This window comes from Carassius carassius, chromosome 44 (genome assembly GCF_963082965.1).
Source record: "Carassius carassius chromosome 44, fCarCar2.1, whole genome shotgun sequence".
Classification (NCBI taxonomy): Eukaryota; Metazoa; Chordata; class Actinopteri; order Cypriniformes; family Cyprinidae; genus Carassius; species Carassius carassius.
This window is the reverse complement of record NC_081798.1, coordinates 9,426,675-9,446,237: the sequence shown is the minus strand read 5'-3', so window position 1 is coordinate 9,446,237 and position 19,563 is coordinate 9,426,675. Positions and strand designations below refer to the sequence as shown.

Here is a 19,563-nt window from a genome sequence, read left to right as displayed (position 1 = left end):
TTTAAGTTCTTGCTGCATATGAACCATTTTCTTTCACATTACATACCTATAGTCGAGAAAAAAAAGAAAAGAAAAAATCCTTTTTTGATTTGCTTTTACATAAAAAAAGCAGCAGTGTATGATTTATATTCAAACTGTAAAAGATTTCTACAAGATGAAAGAAATTGATTTTGGAAAGCATAAAAAGGCAAATCATCCAACCTCAACTGTCAAGAGGCAAGATATTGAATTCCGTTTTATTTAAAGCATCAAGTTTACTGGGCTTGACATGGTTCTCATTTATGACTAAATCCATCCAGACAGAGCTACATAAGAAAATGCAGGTATTTAAACCCAAACCCAACCCATGCAAGACATGAACCAAGGGTCGTGGATGATGAAGATACATTCAGATCCTTTGTGTTGATGTAGCAACCATTCAAATCAGAAAAAGCACACATTCACACTACTGCTAATATTACAACTGTACACATTCCTGGGAACGAACAGTGACCAAAAAACTCATTCATTATACCTTTTTATATGAATTGTATGATATAGTTTTGCCAACGCAAAGCACTGTGACACAGTATAAGGAACCAATATAAAGAACAAAGATGAAAGAACTGGCGAACATCCACAGGTAAAAGCCATCAACTCTTGTGAAACATTTAGTCATGTATACAGAGGAACTTTTGCATACACAGTGAACTCAGGTGCACCAGAATAAAAGCTGCAGCATGCTTAACCTATAGGAGTGGGTTAGAAAACGACACCAATGAAACAAGTTAGTTGATTGGAAGTTTCTAGTTTAGCGCTTCTAGTCTAGCTCAGCTACCACATCCAGCTCGAAGCGACCACAGCAGAGCAGCACCTTAGCAGGGTCCCGGCCCGCCAAACGCCGGAGCCTCGTGTTTGAGTGCAACACAGATTGTCAACAGCTTTGGCCTGTAAAGTTAGAAGGTGGTGATTTAGTGGTTTGCTACAGAACACATGACAGATGGCAGCATGGAGGTCAGGGCTAGCTGGATATTCAGGACCATAGTGTGAGTGAACCTGCATAGTTTAACACCTTCAGTGCCCACAAGATATGAAGTGTTTCACTGTGAGAAATAAAACAAAAGGGACAAAGCTATTTTAAAAAATTACTACAAAAAAAAAAAAAAAACACTAACTCGAGATCTCTTATTTCATATGTGCTAGATAAAACCTAACAAAAGGAGAGAAGCAATGGAGAAAATTAAAAGAAAACAGGTTCATGGTGTAAGAGAGCAAAATTACAAGAGAAATATGAGAAAATAAATAAGACTTTTCCAAATTTATCTTCAGTTCTCCGTCATCTACACTGTACAAAGATTTTGAAATCAATCAGTTAAGCATGAGAGTCGCTCATCACCTGACAGCTTGGCAAAGTATCATCAAAGCCTTCGTTCAACAATCCAAGACTTCCTGTTTTGCTTTTCTAAACTTAAATCACAGAGAAAATCTCTTTAAAGGCCGACTGTGCAACTCATAGATCACCCTCATTCGCAGATGCATCTTTCCAATCCATTTAGCCTAAATATTTTCATCTTTGTATATTTCTCTTTAAAAGGCCCCAAATGATTTCCCCGAAAGAATGCCACCGAAACACAACAAGACAGTTTCAGGTCAGAGGTTCGGCTCTGGATTGAGCTGTCCGGGTATTGTGTTCCCTCTCAGTGAATGACAAGACAGGCAATCCTTCGCGGGACGTCCTTCGTTGCACCGTGACCTGGAGATGAAAAAGTGGAACATGGGCACCAAGTAGAGAATGGACAGCTCACTGAGCCGTAGCATGCAGTTGGATGAGGCGGGAGGCTGTTCTATACACTCTCTGGACCGCAAGTCCCTCCCCAAGCCCACTCGCAAGAGTCAATCCTCTAGAAGGTCCCGGTCTAGCTCCATGTAAGGCTCATCTATGTAACCGATAATGGCACAGGGAGAAGTCCTGTCCTCACCAAGCAGTACTGACACAGTCTCCTTCCAGAAACTGAAGGGAATACAGGAGCTCTGCAAGAAAATTGAAGACGATAGTTAAATATTATTCAAAAGCAATGTTTCTTGAACCAGGGTTTTTAAAGGAAATGCAATGGTTTGTAGGTTGATTTTTTACATTTTACAATATCATTTACAATTATAATTTCATTTCATTTTTAAGAGTTACAATAATAATAGTAATAATATATGAAGGTAAGTTTAAGACTTAAGACCTAGTCAAGAAAATATAAAGAATAAACTGAATGGAACACAATGAGGGAATACAACATTTCTGTTCCAAAGATGAATGAAAATCTTACGGGTTTGGAATAACGTAAGGGTACAAAAAATGGTGACAATTTGTATTGCTGGGTGAACTATCCCTTTAAGACTCTCAGTTTAAATTTAAGCCTTTTAATGGCGTTTGTCTGTGGAAGGCCTAAGACTTTCAGATCCACAGGAACCCTGTATAAATGTGCAGCCCTTTATATAAAAAAAGGCATATGACCAGAGAATCATAAACATGTGAATGTGTCGTGAAATTATTGACATATTTACTTAAAAACATACCCTCATTTTTTTGGCACCCCTGACTTAAAGGAAGAATGCGATACAGTTAAATATAAAATCGATTCACACTCACATTCTCCAGGCAGGTGCTGTCCTTGTCCTTGTTGAGGTAGTGGTGCTGCCAAAAGCGCAGTAAGTTGTGGAAGTTATTGAGCAGGCAGCCGGGATATTTCTCTGCGTATTCCTTCTCCTGCAGGGCGTTCAGGTAAAACGGGAGCTTGCCTCTCCTCCGGGACAACATCAGAATCACCAGGCTGGTGTTAAGACAGCTCACATTCTCCTGGGTGAGCAACCAGAAAAACGAAGGAGAAAAAAAAACAGGAATAATTATCAGGGAGGCTTCAAATGAGACAAGCAGGGAGAGGAGATGTGCACTATGGTCTTGCCTGTGTGAGGGTCTGCACGTTGATGATGTTAACCAGCCTAAAAAGGAAGGACAGTCTGTTCTCCACTCGAGCCATGTAAGACAGCAGACAGCACTCAGAGAGCACTTCAACCACTGCAGAGGCACAAACACAGACTAAAATAGACACTGCAATTTTAAAAACAAAGATCGGACTAAGGTTTTTTTTTTTTTTTAAGAAATCTATGTCTAATGCTCTGAACCAACTTCTTGTTTGATTAAGCAATTTACATGATCTGTGAACGTGAGCAGATTGTTTATGAAATACCAAGTTACCTAAGAAATATCATCTTCCCTTCAGAATTTTCCTAGAGACATCAAGATTAAATATTAAATACACAAGTAAAGTGACTGGCATTATGAATGATACATATTGTGATTAATTTAATGCACTTTTAATTTGACTATTAAACACTTGTCACTAGCCTAATTCAGACTAGTGAGTAAGAGAATGTGAAGACAGCTGTGTGATCTCCGATCTTTAAGTTGTAAAAACTGGATTAGACCTGGAAAGTTCAATTTGCTTTTGCGAATCAGAATCATATTTACTGAAACTGATGAGAATTAAAAAAATGAAGTCTATTTAAACCAGTGTGTTGAAAATGTGCAATTTTACATTAAATACTGTTTTAGTAAAACCAGTATGGAGATGCATACTACAAGATGCAAACAAATAAGCGGGGGAAAAGGTGAGAACATTGCGTGGATCAGGGGCATGCTTCACACAGAGTTACTACATGCTCAGTTGTAGTTACTTCAAGGTGTTTTTACATATTTTATTCTCTTATATGTCAAAAACTGTATTTTTTCACACACACACACACACACACACACAATATATTTTAACATCTCAATTTATTAGGAATTTATTTGCATCTATATTTGGTCAAAAACCCAAGTTATAAATAATGAAGTGTTATAAAGGCTATTTAAGAAAATTATTGGCTTATTAGACTGCAACGCTGACCAAACAAAAAAACACTAACCATATACGATTACACAACCACCAATATTATATTTTTTAAATTAAATGTATTCCTGACGACAAAGCTAATTTTTTTCCATTAATCCAATCTTCAGTGTCACACGATCCTTCAGAAATCATTCTAATATACCAATTTGTGCGGTTTAATATTTTTATGGAAAAAACAAATATACAGGATTTATTTATCAGTGATTATTTGACGAACAGAAAATTCTAAATAACAATTAATTTTAAAGTGATTTTTTTTCCACCTTTCAAAAATTCAATGTGTTGTTGGTGAATACATTTTTTTTTTTTTTTAGCTTCATCACTAACAATCCAAGAGTACAATTGCTCAATTTACCTTTCACGTCTTCTGTCTGGCTCTCAAAGCGATCTAGAGAGAGGACGATGCATCGCACAAGCATGTTGGAGTCCACCAGAGAGCTGTTGATCTGAGTGAGGAACACCTGGAACTGAAGGAGACACATTACATAACCAAAGCCATGGACAGGTTGTTTATCACCAGCTTTCACTTCTCTATTACTCTATAGCCTCTACAATAAATCAGAAATTGTTTATGTGACCCTCTTTTGGCTGTTGCCAGTACCTTTTCTTCGGTGTTGACATATTTGTTGAATCTCTTGAAGGCATCGATGTTGAACTTCATAAGCTCCCCGAGCAAATCAAAGTAGCTTTGCAGGACATCTCTGGACTTGCAGCCGCTGTCGATGATGCAGAAGAGGATGTGCTACAAATCAAAGACAGAATTAGACTACTACTCAAGTAAAAACATTTTGACACACAAGCTTGTATGAACGTTTTTACCTCCAGCAAGCCTCTCTTCAGCAGAAACATCTGGTCTGCATATGAGGTGGCCCCTCTGAGGAAGCTCTCAACAGCTCTGGCCTGCCAGAACCTTCAGAGGGAGCATGTGTCACCATGACTTATGTGGCATTTCAAAACACATTTAACCAAAATCATTCAGAACCCAGTGTCTCACCTGAAGGAAGAGTCTGGCGGTTCTCTTTTCATAACGGTGAGGAGCCGTGTGAGAAGCCCTTTTTTACCATCACACACTAAACTCCTAAAAGACTCCACACACCAGACAGATTGTAATATCGTATAGAAATGATGGATATTAGCATGTAAATGATCATTTCATTCTGAATACTACCTGTCTGTGTTTACTAGAGCCTCCACCTCAGGGATGTTTGCCTTTAGGGAGATGGCACTCAACTCATTCAGCTCCTGAGCGTTCAAAAGTAGGTACTTATTCCTGAGAACAAAAGAATAAATATGTTGTTTCGTTCAATCTACAGGTAGGTGGCACACCACTGAAAGCTCACACAATCTAACTTACTCATGGTGGTCACTAAAGCTCTGCAGAAGCCTCAAGAACTGGATTTTAAAGGAGATTTCCTGTGCAATAAACAATAGCATAACATGATCAATGAGAATTATGGGAAATAGAATATTTCGAAGGAGTGAATAGATTATCCCAAAGCTCACCGGGCTGCAATCACAGTTTTCATTCTGTCCATGAACCACGTGATTAGAGGTGGTGTATTTCCTCCAAATGAGCTTGTCGAAAAGGTTATTGAGTCCAGGAATCAAACGAAACTCTGCCAACATTTTATGCACCTAACAGATATGATAAACAAAGATGGGAATTACAACATAAATCAGCACTAAGCAGATCCTTTACTGACAAGAAAGGCTCTTACCTGGTTTCGCTGTCGGCCCATGAGAAGGACACACAGCACGTAAAGCACTTCCACCTTATACATGATCTCATGGACAATCTTCATGGACTGTGGCAAACGGTGTCTCAGAGGGATAGAGGCCAATGTGCTCTCATCAGATGATTCTGTGAGGAAAAAAAATATAACAACAAAAGAAATTCATTTCATTTAGCAAGGACACATTAAATTAATCAAAAAAAGACAGTACAAAAAATTATAAAGGTGCAAAACATTTGTTTCAAATAAATGCTGTTCTCTGGAATGTTCTATTTATTATAGGGTTAGTTCACCTCAAAATGAAAATTATGTCATTAATTACTCACTCTCATGTCGTTCCAAACCCATAAGACTTTCGACAGCAACTCCGCTGTAATGTTCCCAGGTCCAGAAACATAGCAAGGACATCGGTAAAACAGTTCATGTGACATCAGTGGCTCAACTTCCTATTTTGCGTAGCTACGAGAATATGTTTTGTGTGCAAAGAAAACAAAAATAAAATGCATTATTTACCAATTGTTCTCCCCTGAGTTACATTTTCGCCCATTTTGGAGTACCCAAGAATGTAACCAACCAGCGTTGTTTATGCTTCGGGAAAAGCATGCGTATGTGTTGTGAAACTCTTCAAAATGCTGGAATACAGTAACTCGAGGAAGAAGAATTGTTGAATGAAGTTGTTTTTATTGGTTTCTTTGCGCACAAAAAGTATTCTCATAGCTTCACAAAACTGAAGTCGCGCCACTGATGTCACATGGACTGTTTTACTGATGTCCTTACTATGTTTCTGGACCTGGGGACATTTATAGCAGCTGCATTGCTGTCTATGAAGGGTCAGATAGCTCTCAGATTTCATGAGAAATATAAGGTCTCACAGGTCTGGAACGACATGGGGCGGAGTAATTACAGAATTTTTATTTAGTGGTGAACTAACCCTTTAGTGGTGAACTAAGAATCCTACAAGAAAATGCATGAACATTAAAAAGCTCTTATTATTACTTATGTATGGAAATAAAATTGATTAAATTAATAGAGTAGTTAGTAAGAGATAAGTGACATTAACCTCAACAATGGGCACCAGGAGGCGTGAGAGTACCGAGGTACGCCACGAGAGTTCCGCGATTCGTAACGTGGGTGGTGTATCGCAATCTTTCGGTTCGGTTTGTGATATCGTTACACCTCTAATATATATAAATATATATATATATATATATATATATATATATATATATATATATATATATATATATATATATATATATATATATATAAAATAAAACATCTTGTAGTGTGTATATAAGTGGTAAAATGATCTCTTTAGGGGAAAAAGCTAAAATATTAGGTGGAACATTAAAATGGAAAAAAATGAACATGTTATATTCTGCATAATCATAACCAATCACTAAAATCTCAATTAACATTTAATTTCTCATTCATTGTTGTTGCCAGTGCACACCTGACTCTGACCTGACTGTGACAATGTGATGTAGCGGTCGTACCTGTGCTACTGTGCTCGGCTTCATCTGTTGCTATCTGCATGAGCGCATCCAGCACAAGAGTGTTGTCAAGCCAAGTGTACCATTCCTCCAGTTCCTGCAGAAAGTTTGATGTTCCAGTTGCCTCGGACACCTTCCGTGTGGCCAACTTACAGAGACGCTCGATGAAGCCGGGGATGTTCAGGAGTGTGACTGGAAAAGATTTCATTGTGTTTTTATTATTGATGCCCTATTAACCCTAACCCCATGAATAAACCCCTGCCAGAAATACTCTACATTTATACACACTGGAAAGTAGCAGTGTACTGAATGCAAAAAGCTGTAATTTCCCTTTAGCAATGACCTTATTCTCAACAAATCCTCCATCACTACTTCACCGTTCTTTGTTGCACTAGCTTTAAGTAAACTCACAGTTTGTAATCCACCTACCCTGGTTGACCTCGGCACGTGAGGGGCTGGTATTCCGTTTCTGCTGTGCATTTTTAGCCAGGAGTGTGTGTTTGTCGTCGTTCCCCACATCTGGCTCAGAGATGGTGACGGAGAGAATACGACAAAAGTTGGCGAGCTGCTGCTGGTCAAAGCTCTGAACCAGTCCTGACAGGTTTGGGATCCACTCCAGCTGAATCATCTCCTGTTATGAACCATCATTAACCACCGTCAGATATTAGGGGTTACATATCCAGGATGATTATAGTAATTCATTATTAGGTGATTTTTTTTTTTTTTTTTTAGGTAAGACAAATATTCATAATCGTCACAATGGATTTCTGAGCCTGTTCATAGTATCAACATAATAAATCCAGGGCTATTAAAATTTATCAGCAGCTTCATAACACAATATAATTAAGAAAATGAGGTTTGTAGCTGCAGCTATATAATATTAGCACTGACCTTTTTGACTCCAAGAATATCCTCAATTAATGTAGCTGTCTGCAAAAAGGTCTTCTTGTTTGTCATCAGCGTGAAGAGAAATAACACAAAATCATCCCTCGATGCCAAGATTTTTGTGACTCCTTCCGTCTGCAGGAAAACAAGTGCACTTACTGAACTCATGAACTGATCACGTGGATATTAGTCATGCTTGTGTTCAATTTCTAAATGAGAAGGAAGGCTGAATACATACACATATGCAGCAATTGTACAGCACACTGAGACAGTCCTTCACCAAGTCATCGTTCACTACAAGCAGTTTAAAAATTTCATTTAAAAAAGATTAATTTATACATCTGAAGACATAAAAACATATCAATGGTTACTAAAATAAGAGAAGATAAGTTATTTTTAATGCATATAAATATTTTTTTATATTCCAAAATAAATAATAATTATTGTTCATGAATCTCCATAAAATCTCTAGTAAACTTACTCTTGGGTTTTTGTAGCGTAGTCAGAGTGGGTCTCATCAGGAGCTCCACCAGCAGCTAAGATGACAAACAATCAGTCAATGAACTCGTCTATGGCTGCAACTAACATCTATGTTGATAAATACAGTAAATTAATCTGCCAATTACTTATCCATTGGGTAAACTAAAGTTCATTTTATTTTACTGCATGTCACTGAAAAAATCTTTTCCCCTATTTCCTCCTCCACTATGAAATAAACACTACCCTCATACTGATAAATAAAACAAAATAAAATTAAGTTTATGTATACATGTAATAAACTTTAGTGCTTTCTGTAGAATTCTGCACCTACAGATTAGGTGAGTCTGCCAATGTGTTCCTTAACAATGTGTAAACACAAGTAGAATTGTTGTTTTTTTACACTTAGGAATTCTATTAACACTCACATCTACACCTCCAAACAGGTCAAAGGTGTATGTGTTGGGAAAGGTGGACTCCTGTGCAGTCTTTCTGTCCTCTGTCACAAAAGACATGGCCTCCATAGACAGCAGGGATGACAGTTCCTGTATCGGAACACCACAATTAAGTAAATTATGAAATAGTTATCAAGAGGTTTTAACCGGTTTGTAAGATATGAGTTAATATAAGAAGTGAATAGAGAAAGAGCCCTCACCTTCAGGACAGTGTGTGTGCGGGTGAAGTCACTGTTTAGGTGGCTGCTCTCGTACAGCTCTTGGAGTAAGACTGGAATCCCGTGCCATTTCGCCCTCTTATCTCTCTCCTGAAGAAGAGCTTCTGGGAGCTGGAACAAAGAATAAATGCTAACTAGATTTGAATTCCCTTAAAGAAATACCAGTTCTCACAAGTCAGCAAAAAAAACAAAATCTATAGTAACTTTAAAGAGAATAGAGACATATCTACAAACTATATATATATTTCTTTATATTATGCACACACACACACACACACACACACACACACACACACATTAAATTATAATATGCCCAATTAATTTATGAGTACAATTATAATTAGACAGTTACATATGAATTAGTTATCAGTACTGATAAATGTAAAATTTAACACGTTAAAACTAAAACTAGTTTTTAATAGCATCAATTTGTTGAATACGCTGCCTTACAAAACAAGTAAAAAAAAATGCATTTGCATGTTTGACAGCTAATGACAATAATGAAATGCTATTACAATGAATTTACATGTGCATTACTTTGGAGGCTGCAAAGTTCCCTTTACACACACACAGCACTGACAATCAAATGCAAAAGACATGTAAAAACAAGCTATATCCTTTGCATTTAATTTTGTGAAAGCTCTACATCCTGACACACAGCTAACATATTCATTTAGTTAATTAAGAATAACAGTTTTTATTCCAGGTTGCCTATTCTCAGCTTCCTCCCATGGTACTTGCCATTAGGTTTGTGTATTTATATTACACATAATGCTTACATAGTGTTTAAGTCATAAATATTGATTGAAGTCAAATAACTGTAAGATTCATGTATGAACTAAAGTAGGTCCTCTACCTTTTCACATATATAAAATACATGAGTTAGTCACGAACTAGTAATACTAATATTAAAAAAAAATGTACAACATAAGGCCAATCTGTATGGTTTCTGCATGCACAACAAACTGCACCTCATTTAGGATTCGTTTCTAGGTTATTTGGAAACATTTACCAACATATCACCTGTCTAGAAACATTAGACAGCTAAGATTATACTAATAGGTCCTAACTTATTAAGCAGAAAGTGTCCAACTCTGTGCATGAAGAGAAAGTGAAACCTATGGGGTTTAAATTGAAGTTCTCAGGCTCAGATCCTGTCCAACTCAACGGGGCATCTTACATAATTCGAGGCCTGAGCCAGCAAAATATCACTGCCTGGTCCAATACCCCAAACATAATGAGTGCAGTTTGCTGTTTAGGCCTGTGACGACCAAAACTGGATAATAACATCTATAACAAACTATCTCTGGCGTCTACGTTTAATGTCTCAAACCTACACTACATAAAAAGCCAATTTGTCTAACTCTTGCATGTGGACTAACGTTACCTTGACAGCAAGTATTATTATTTTTGGTTATATGATATCCGAAAGCGTCCATAATGGTCAAAAATGCTGTTTAGGTAACGTTATGCAGCTCAGTAGGATGTGAGACACAACCAGTGTTTACTTGAAACAGCTGATAGATTATAAACATTATATGATTACAGATAGATCTGTTTGTGATTATAAGCGATTATTATTCATACATAATAATACGACTCCATGTGTCGGAGCCTTCAATTGGATTGTATTTGAACCGTATTTAAAGCCTCGTTTAACCCAAATAATTACCGGACAGTCAAAGCCAAGAACAACCTAACGTTAATTAGTTAACGGCCAGTTGTCATTCTCCGTTTACGTGGTTTATTTTTAAACTATATTTTAGCGTTTGACTTCACATGTATTAAAAGATCACTTAAACTGCTTCTAGATTAAAGTTAAGCGTCACACCCGTCCGATTTATTTTTTTCTTAACTTAAATCAGGTTGATCGACGGGTCAGACCATAAACGCGGATCCCTGACAGAGGCTTTTCGGAGTCAGCAGCACAAACTCTCCGGTTTACCTGCGTCCCTCTGCTGAAGCCCCGGCCCGCGATCTGAATCTGCCTTAATTTGCTGACAATATTTCTGTTTCGAGTCCGTTTCTTTCCTCCCATCCAAGGGGACTCGGGCCCCAGTACCGTCGCCATTACTTCGTCTTCCTGAACTGCTCCAAACAGGAAGTTAAAATCGTTCAGCCTTCGACGCTCACTGGTGTGTGTTGAGCGCCCTCGTGTGGAAGATACTTTAACTGACCAGTAGATGGCGCCATGCGCTGGGAGCTCAAATGCATTTATTATTTGAATACAAATACAATGGGCCTATTACAATTTTACATGAATATACAAATATACATAATAAAATCAGTTTTTTAATACATACGTTGCAGACAGCTGAAAAGACACAGGAATATAGGAGACGTTTAAATCAAAATCAACATCTGTTGACCTGCCTTCTAAAAGATCATTTAGCATTTCAACGTTACAGCACATTTTCAAACTAAATGTTGAGATTTAACGTTAAATGTCGTCTATTTAAAAAAGAGAGAGGCCAGTGAACTACCATTTGTGACAACAGAATTTACCATAAACTGAATATAATGTCATAAATTAGGCTTTGATTCCATAATTATTTCATAATACAGAGACAGCTACCTTATATAATTATAGTAGTTTTTTTTTAATTGCCGAGTCTCATATTAATCATGATGACAAAACATTTATGTCAGTTTTCACCTAGGCCTATATGTAAAAGGCAGATTAAAAAGTTGAGCCCCATTTTGACTAAATAAATGACACATTATTAAAACTGTAGATTTCAAAATATTGTTACATTAAATGAAAATGAAATGCATTTAAAACATTTTATCTAGCAAATTTTTCCCCACAATTTTATTTACATAATTATGTTGCAAAATGATATAAAATTTTGTTACTTTGTTTTTATTGTAAATTTTTTTCTGTTGGGATCCTACTGACCAACTGAGCAATTTATTCTGTAGTTTCCCAAGGTAATGCATCCTGTACACTATGACAGACACAAAACATAACTATAACATGAGAAACAATCATCAAATAATAAACAAAACATCATTAATCCTGCACGACACTGGGAATGTTCATGTAATGTGGTCAAAATGCCCACCAAATACCCAAAACATCTTTAACTTAACTTCATCAGAGTCTTACAACTGTCCTGTGTTGGATGTCACTCAGTCCAATTCAACTCCTCTGTGACATAAAGATATGCTTTCATAGTCTCTCTTAGTCCTTCACTGAGCAGACTCTCCTGATCGGCTCCCTTTACCTGCCTTTGAATCATTGACCTGATGATAAACAAAAAAGTCATTTCATAGAAGAGCTCAAATAAGCACCCTACTAAATTCTAGAAGACTGGAAAGTGTGATCCAAATATAAAAACCGAACATACCTGGACAAATCTCTCCAGTTAAGATTGGACCTCTGGACTGATATTGGCGAGGGTCTATGGGCTCTAGCTCTGCTGGAGTCATGAAGTAAGCAAGGTTCAGTCAGCTGACAGTACATACCATTAGAAGACCCTGGAAATGGAAGAAATGAATTAAGCGTTTCTTCTCTCTGATTTATTTTAACATCCAGATGTTATTTTAAACCTCATTAAAATGCAATGGACTGTCTTTTGAAGGTGGAATAGGACTAATATTAAAATTACAGCACCATTGCCATTTGAGCTTACGTGAGTAATAGTCCACCAACTGTGTGAGAGTGGAGAAGAAGTGGCTCTGGTGGATGTAGAACCAGCCGTTGTGGAGCTGATGGATTCTGTAGTGCTTTACATTGTGCAGATGGCCTCTATCTTGTCGTATGGAAAGTGAGTAAGAACCTACAATCAAGGCAATGCATTTGTTAAGGTTAAAGCAACTGTATGTAGTTTTTTTTTTTTTTTAGATCCACCAACAGTTAAGTATGTGTTAAGTGGAATTCACTGTGGTAAATATATTGGATGGCACACATGCATTTGTAGCTGAGCCTTTTCATACTGGCTCAACAAAATCCCAAAATAGATGTTCGCACGTTATTGAGTAAGAATAGAGACATATTTAATTTTTGACGGGAATGAAAACAAGGCTGTGAAGTAAGTACAGTGCATTCCGATTGTACTGTTTTTTGACAAAGCCTACTGATTGTTCATCTGGTGAAACTTTCAGTAGACAAAACACAGTAAAACTGTTTTACATGTTCATTACATGATCTAGAACATTTTCACAGTGTGTGCCTTTGAACATATTCCTCCCAGCCTAATTTTGATAGCCTGATTAGGTCAGTTAGAAATGTGCCATTTTGAAACCGATATTTCAAGGTAAAAAAAAAACATATTGTAACTTACGTATTTTCCGGACTATAAGTCGCACTTTTTTTCATAGTTTGGCTGGTCCTGCGACTTATAGTCAGGTGCGACTTATTTATCAAAATTAATTTGACATGAACCAAGAGAAATGAACAGCCGCGAGAGGGCGCTCTATGCTGCTCAGTGCTCCTGTAGTCTACACTGAAGACATAGAGCGCCCTCTCGCAGCTGTAGACGGTAATGTTTTCTCTTGGTTTTTGGTTCTAAATAAATGCGACTTATATGTTTTTTCCCTCATCATGACATATTTTTGGACTGATGTGACTTATACTCAGGTGCGACTTATAGTCCGAAAAATATGGTAGTCGCTTTAAGAAATAAACATAATTTTTAATACAACAGAGGGCAATCAACAAATTAGCTACTTTTGGGGTGCAGACTAACCGGGGCATGACTGGCTTTCCCGAATTAGAAAACATCCAGAGTAGTTTGGAGGCAGCAAAAGAAGTTGTTCTGCATTTCTCCTTGTGATCCCTTCAAACAGCCACCTTTATTCAAATAGATAAAACCCGGAAAAGTTATTAAAGGACATAGTTACATAATTTCCTAAAATCTCTCAATCATCAGTGAAAATATGGTATCATATGATTAAATTCACTCCCTAATTATGATCTGATGACATCACATAACGCTCTGTCTCTGCATATGTTTTCTCTTTTCACCATTTTTATTGATTAACATAATAACAGAAAAAAAAGTAAGGGGAGAGATGATTCAGATCTCTCATGAGAGTAAAAATGCACTTATTTCCTTTTGTAGCTTTGTAAAAAAAAAAAAGTTTGAACATGACTAACCGATAACGCACTTTGGAAACATAGGTGTGAGGAATGAAAAACTCTGTGCCAGTTGTTGTAGAATAAACCATCAACATGTCATCATCTCTGCAACAGAAGCAAACCCATTACAAACCCTGCATTCACTGTAACTAACACTTACATAATTTTGTCAATAAATAATCTTTACTTACTCTGATATAATGTTCAGCCTGTCTCCTAAAAATATAGTGTGTTCATCAGACCTGTGGGGTGGAAAGTTACACAAGGCCACTGCCATGTGCATGTGATTTCCTGTTGCTAAAGTAAAACAGACACAGGTGAGGGCTAATTATACACAAGCTAGATGTGAATGTTATTTATTTGTAATCTAACAACAGTCATAATAAATTACGCTGAGTAAAGCTGTTTGTAAATGGAAGTTTAATTGCATGATCATGCCCATACATTCATCAGACATCAAGACGGGGTCCTCCAGTCTGTGAACAGAAGATCGACGCCAGGGTCTGCTTGTTAGACAACCCATGTTTATTTTATGACCATGTCTGATGCATTTATGCACAGAAGCCCACCTGAAAACACAACAAAAGATACAACCCTGTATTGTCAAAAAGCTTGTGTGTGTGTGTAAGGTTTTTGGGCTTTTACATACAAGCTAAAGCCATAAAGGAACAACACATACCTTCTGGAAAATAAACCACAAAAAACAATGAATAATCATATAAAATAAAGAATAAAATAAACAAAAAACAAAGCTGCATATCCAAGCAAGACTAGAAAACAACACGCAGCATAGCAGAAAAATAGAATAAATGAAAAATAAAATCAAAATGAAAGTATAATAAAAATAAAACTTTCTTCTATAAAACATTTAAAAATTAATAAAGAAAATAAAAAAATCTTACTGAAGGAGATCCTAAACATTTATCCAGACCATAGCTACACACAAAAATAAATAAATACTTACTAAACCCAGTTTATTCCGTTTCATCTCGGTCTGCAAATATGCTGAAATTATAAGTAGATTTTCTTGGCCAACAATATGCAGTATAAGCCGTATAAAAGAGCATCCACTTATAGACCCCAACACTAGAGAATGCACAACAGTGCTGATGCGACCATCATCTTCTGTTGTGCGTGTGAATTGATGTGTGTGATCTCTTGAGTAGGAGTTGTGGTGAACAAACCAATATGCAAATGAAATTTCCTGTGTTATTAGACTTTTCAAAATCCACAATCGTTATATAGTCCGAATTAAACTGCTATAAAGGGACAAAGTGTGCAAGATGCAGCTCATTCAATTAAAATACATTTCATTGAATGGATTTAGACGCATAGATTGTACAGACAGTGCATGCGAAAGGTAAGCATATGCCATTTCAGTTACAAAGTTCTAATGCTTTCTTAGACTGTAATGTGCACCTTTCATTATTTTAAGAGGCTGTTAAAAATACTCCAACCACAACCTGAGGATAAGGGGTGCTCGACATGAGTGTCAAAAAAGTAAATTTGTGGTTGGAAACTTTGCGACTTGATCTTCAATCTTCTTTACCGTTGAGAAATTATTTCTTCAGTGATTCTGAAAATAATAGTACTATTTTGAAAGCAAAAGTAAAGCAGATATAAACTTTTAGTATTTAAAGGGGGAAAAAATGCACAAACAGTCTTATTTACCATGATCTAACTTTATTTAGTAATTGAGAATCAGTGGATAGTGACTTTATCAGACACAATTTTTATATTGTCTTCATGTTTATGAAAGCTGTCATTCCATGTGTACATTAATTTGTTTTAATTAAGAATTATGTTACAAATGGTAAGGGAGTAACCTTTTTTTAAAAACAAGATTTAAGACATATTCAGTCCTTGCTATTTTTGTTTTGCATATTTAAAAGAGTGATGGCCTAATGTAAGAATTAGTGTAAAAGAAAGAAATATGAAAATGAAAATAAAAAATGATATTCCACTTCTTTTGACTGATAAGTCATCCAAAGTCTTCAAAAGCATTTATCACCTAATAGCTGATGACTTTTAGTATAACCTAACAGTTTTTAATATAAATACAACAAAAGTCAGTTCTTAAACATTCATTACATTCATAGGATGAACAGAAAAGTGGATTCAATGACAGAACACGACGGGCATTTAAAGCACAGTTAAACAATATCACAGAGTGTAGCAAGATAAGAGCACAGGAGAGGTCACAGGTCACACCATAAAACAAAAACTACAATTTTAATGCATGTACTTTTAATTTAAATGAGAGTGGAAGCTTTTCACTCGAACAATCATGCAATGCTAACAAATATTTAAAAAAGGTCAAAAAAAGCCTGGTGGAAGACCTTTCATGTGTAAATATATATTAGTCTTTCATTTTATCTGCTTTTATGACTTAAAATTTTACTAGTGTATATTAATATGTTTATATTCAATGTGCATACCTTCAGTATGTTGTACATTTCATTCAAGCCTCCCCTGCCTCACTATTAAAGGCTTTAGAAACACATGGGAATCTGACACGAACAACAGGAGGTGAGGGGTGTAACGACGGCAGACAGCAGACTATGAGGCTTGGGCTTTAGCAGGACACCTCCATCGTTTGTGGCCTGGCCTGGTTGTCCAGGACTCCAGAGTTGGGCCCGTCCAGAGGGCTGTTAAGGTTGCGGTTGCGTGAGCCGTCCGTGGATGTGATGCCGGACGAGGAGGATCGGGACCGAGACAGACGGGTCATGCCAGCCGCTGGTACTGTGAGATGAGAGAGAGATATGAAAATGTGATTATTGCAGTCTTCAGTACAATCAGGGGCGGCAAGCAAAACGAAAGAACAAGCATCATGCAAGAGGAAACCAAACCGAGAAGGTAATAATAGATAATCACAAATTCGTCTCGTGTCTGCCTACACAGAGTATAAATGTGCACACAGACACATTTCTGACAAAATTTAGACCTAACGAAAAAAAAAGGAAAGACACATACATGCTTAACTAAAAGACTACACATACATTTTGGAAAATATGTAAAGTAACCAGCACAAATTATTAATAATAATAATAATGTAAAAACAATAAAAAAATAAATTATAAATTCTAATATAAATAAAAAATAAAATAAAGCCACATTTAAAGCAACATTAAAAAAACTTTTACAAATTAATTAATAAATAAAACATGGTCTATATATCATACAAAATGTCTGCTGAAACCTTTTAGTAATTGTAGTGACAGACCGATTGTTGACCTGGCCATGTAACAGTGGTATTGTATCACTATACAGGCCTGTTTTAAAATCTAACAACAGTTTCTTTAATGTAAATTATGCATATGTTTTAAACAAAAAATTATATTTTCAATAAAATACAAGTGTATCAGGTACAGTACAGATCAAAAGTTTGGACACACCTTCTCATTCAAAGAGTTTTCTTTATTTTCATGACTATGAAAATTTTAGAGTCACACTGAAGGCATCAAGGGCTATTTGACCAAGAAGGAGAGTGATGGGGTGCTGCGCCAGATGACCTGGCCTCCACAGTCACCGGACCTGAACCCAATCGAGATGGTTTAGAGGTGAGCTGGACCGCAGACAGAAGGCAAAAGGGCCAACAAGTGCTAAGCATCTCTCGGTGAACTCCTTCAAGACTGTTGGAAGACCATTTCAGGTGACTACCTCTTGAAGCTCATCAAGAGAATGCCAAGAGTGTGCAAAGCAGTAATCAAAGCAAAAGGTGGCTACTTTGAAGAACCTACAATATGACATATTTTCAGTTGTTTCACACTTTTTTGTTATGTATATAATTCCATATATAATTCCACATGTGTTCATTCATAGTTTTGATGCCTTCAGTGTGACTCTACAATTTTCATAGTCATGAAAATAAAGAAAACTCTTTGAATGAGAAGGTGTGTCCAAACTTTTGGTCTGTACTGTATTTACCACCCAACTTCTAGATATCTGCAAAGGCCAATGAAAAACCCATATCGGTCAAGCACTAAATATTACCATGTCAAATATCTACATGCGGACATGTCTAAACACAATAACTGAGGTGAGCCATGCAAGCATGTACAGTATACATCAGTCAAATCACATCCCGGGTACCTGATTCAGAGCTCAGATGGCTGAGCAAAACATGAGGAACTGTTTGCAAAAGTTGAAGGGAAACAGAGAGAAAAATAAGATCTCCGTACAGCACAGATTTTTGGTATTTCAGGGAAATGCTTTCAGTGAAAACAGGTCAGATACTGTTCAGAAACTGTGACTTTAGTCAGGGACGTCTGTGTTTTAAAATGTAACCCTGCAAGTTACTACCTCGGCCCTACTAATCACAGCTGTAATTCTTGCATGTGTCTACAGCTTTTAATATCTTCTCTGCAGGGTTGAAAAATTGCAAATCCTTTCCTGACATTTAACCACCTGAGCCTCATGCTGCATTATTGGCTCTTCACCTATAGAGGGAATCAAAAAAGCAAAAAAACATTATTTTATGTATCCTCAGATGATTATGGATATTTTTGGCACCCAAGCTAATTAAAGAAGTCTCATAAATGTCTATTTATTTTTAATCCTCTTCTCTTTGTCTGAAATCTCCAGATAAAACTGAACTTTGAATTTATATATATATATATAATGGAGTGGCTTCTCCGAAGGAGCAAGGGAGGCAGTGCTTCCTAAAACCATTGGAGGAAAAAAAAATGTAGTACAAAAATAAAACAACGCCAATAGTACAAAACATACCATTAAAATGTATAAATCACTCGTTTCAATATATAATAAACCATACATTATCCAACAGTGACACTGGCAGGTAAAGTTACACTGGAGTCCATTGAGTTCTAACAGACCCCATGAAGCGAGAGTGAGTTTAGTTAGTTAGTTTCATTAAGAATGAATGGGGGAAAGTCACGTGAGAGGACTCTGTGTCTGTGACCAATATTTACAGAGCTTTGATAACAGATGATCCAAATTTTTTTTAAATAGTTAACATATGTCCTAACTGACACAGAGGAATGCAAACTTTTGCCCAATAAGAGGACAGTTTTGATCACATGTGACTGGCATAAACAGTCTGGTACACTACGCAGTGTTGCCTTGTGAAAGTGCACCGAACCAAGAAGAATACCCCAAATTGTAACAAATTAAAGTCCCTTGTTTTGGAACGAAGTAAACAATCTACAGATCTGAAAAAGCCCTTGGATTCCTCATGACATGACCTCTTTGGAAACTCTCTAGAGCTTTAATGGCTTAATTCAAAAGCCTGCGATGAATGTTACAAGCATTATGCTCTTAAAAAGTAACTGTTTTG

The 19,563-nt window shown here is 36.7% G+C and overlaps 3 protein-coding genes across 5 annotated transcripts in view; all 3 read right to left on the bottom strand.

Moving 5' to 3' along the window:
• Positions 1-204: 204 nt before the first annotated feature.
• Positions 205-11,303, bottom strand: trpc4apa (transient receptor potential cation channel, subfamily C, member 4 associated protein a). The gene is made up of 19 exons (XM_059538278.1): positions 11,130-11,303; positions 9,167-9,295; positions 8,940-9,056; positions 8,516-8,570; positions 8,273-8,328; positions 8,041-8,169; positions 7,579-7,780; positions 7,153-7,341; positions 5,642-5,784; positions 5,427-5,558; positions 5,278-5,336; positions 5,092-5,193; positions 4,918-5,001; positions 4,743-4,833; positions 4,525-4,665; positions 4,279-4,390; positions 2,934-3,046; positions 2,621-2,827; positions 205-2,010 (listed from the first exon to the last, which is right to left on the bottom strand). The coding sequence occupies exons 1-19, from the start codon at positions 11,253-11,255 to the stop codon at positions 1,873-1,875; spliced, it is 2,325 nt and encodes a 774-aa protein (XP_059394261.1). The 5' UTR covers positions 11,256-11,303; the 3' UTR covers positions 205-1,872.
• Positions 11,304-11,767: 464 nt separating this feature from the next.
• sla2a (Src like adaptor 2a) lies at positions 11,768-15,584 on the bottom strand. The gene is made up of 8 exons (XM_059537730.1): positions 15,232-15,584; positions 14,712-14,836; positions 14,459-14,564; positions 14,286-14,372; positions 13,876-13,979; positions 12,820-12,966; positions 12,535-12,664; positions 11,768-12,430 (listed from the first exon to the last, which is right to left on the bottom strand). The coding sequence occupies exons 2-8, from the start codon at positions 14,788-14,790 to the stop codon at positions 12,313-12,315; spliced, it is 771 nt and encodes a 256-aa protein (XP_059393713.1). The 5' UTR covers positions 14,791-14,836; positions 15,232-15,584; the 3' UTR covers positions 11,768-12,312.
• A 346-nt stretch (positions 15,585-15,930) lies between these two features.
• The window catches only part of ndrg3a (ndrg family member 3a), a 38,147-nt gene continuing 34,514 nt past the window's right edge, over positions 15,931-19,563 (bottom strand). For 2 of the 3 annotated variants that reach the window (XM_059538405.1, XM_059538407.1), the window contains 2 exons: positions 18,360-18,398; positions 15,931-17,009 (listed from right to left, as the gene is read on the bottom strand). In XM_059538405.1, coding sequence (XP_059394388.1) covers positions 16,843-17,009; positions 18,360-18,398 — 206 coding nt within the window. In that variant the 3' untranslated portion in view covers positions 15,931-16,842. The remainder of the gene's footprint in view (positions 17,010-18,359; positions 18,399-19,563) is intronic. The other variant, XM_059538406.1, reaches the window with a different exon arrangement.

Excerpts from the sequence above, each read along its gene's own strand:
- trpc4apa (XM_059538278.1), bottom strand. The coding sequence starts at position 11,255 with ATGGCGACGGTACTGGGGCCCGAGTCCCCTTGGATGGGAGGAAAGAAA. Across the intron at positions 7,342-7,578 it reads ACGTGCCGAGGTCAACCAGG|TCACACTCCTGAACATCCCC; the intron begins GTAGGTGGATTA and ends AATCTTTTCCAG. Across the intron at positions 5,785-7,152 it reads AGCCGAGCACAGTAGCACAG|AATCATCTGATGAGAGCACA; the intron begins GTACGACCGCTA and ends TTTTCCTCACAG.
- sla2a (XM_059537730.1), bottom strand. The coding sequence starts at position 14,790 with ATGGGTTGTCTAACAAGCAGACCCTGGCGTCGATCTTCTGTTCACAGA. Across the intron at positions 14,373-14,458 it reads AGGCTGAACATTATATCAGA|AGATGATGACATGTTGATGG; the intron begins GTAAGTAAAGAT and ends CTTCTGTTGCAG. Across the intron at positions 13,980-14,285 it reads GTTTCCAAAGTGCGTTATCG|GTGGCTGTTTGAAGGGATCA; the intron begins GTTAGTCATGTT and ends ATTTGAATAAAG.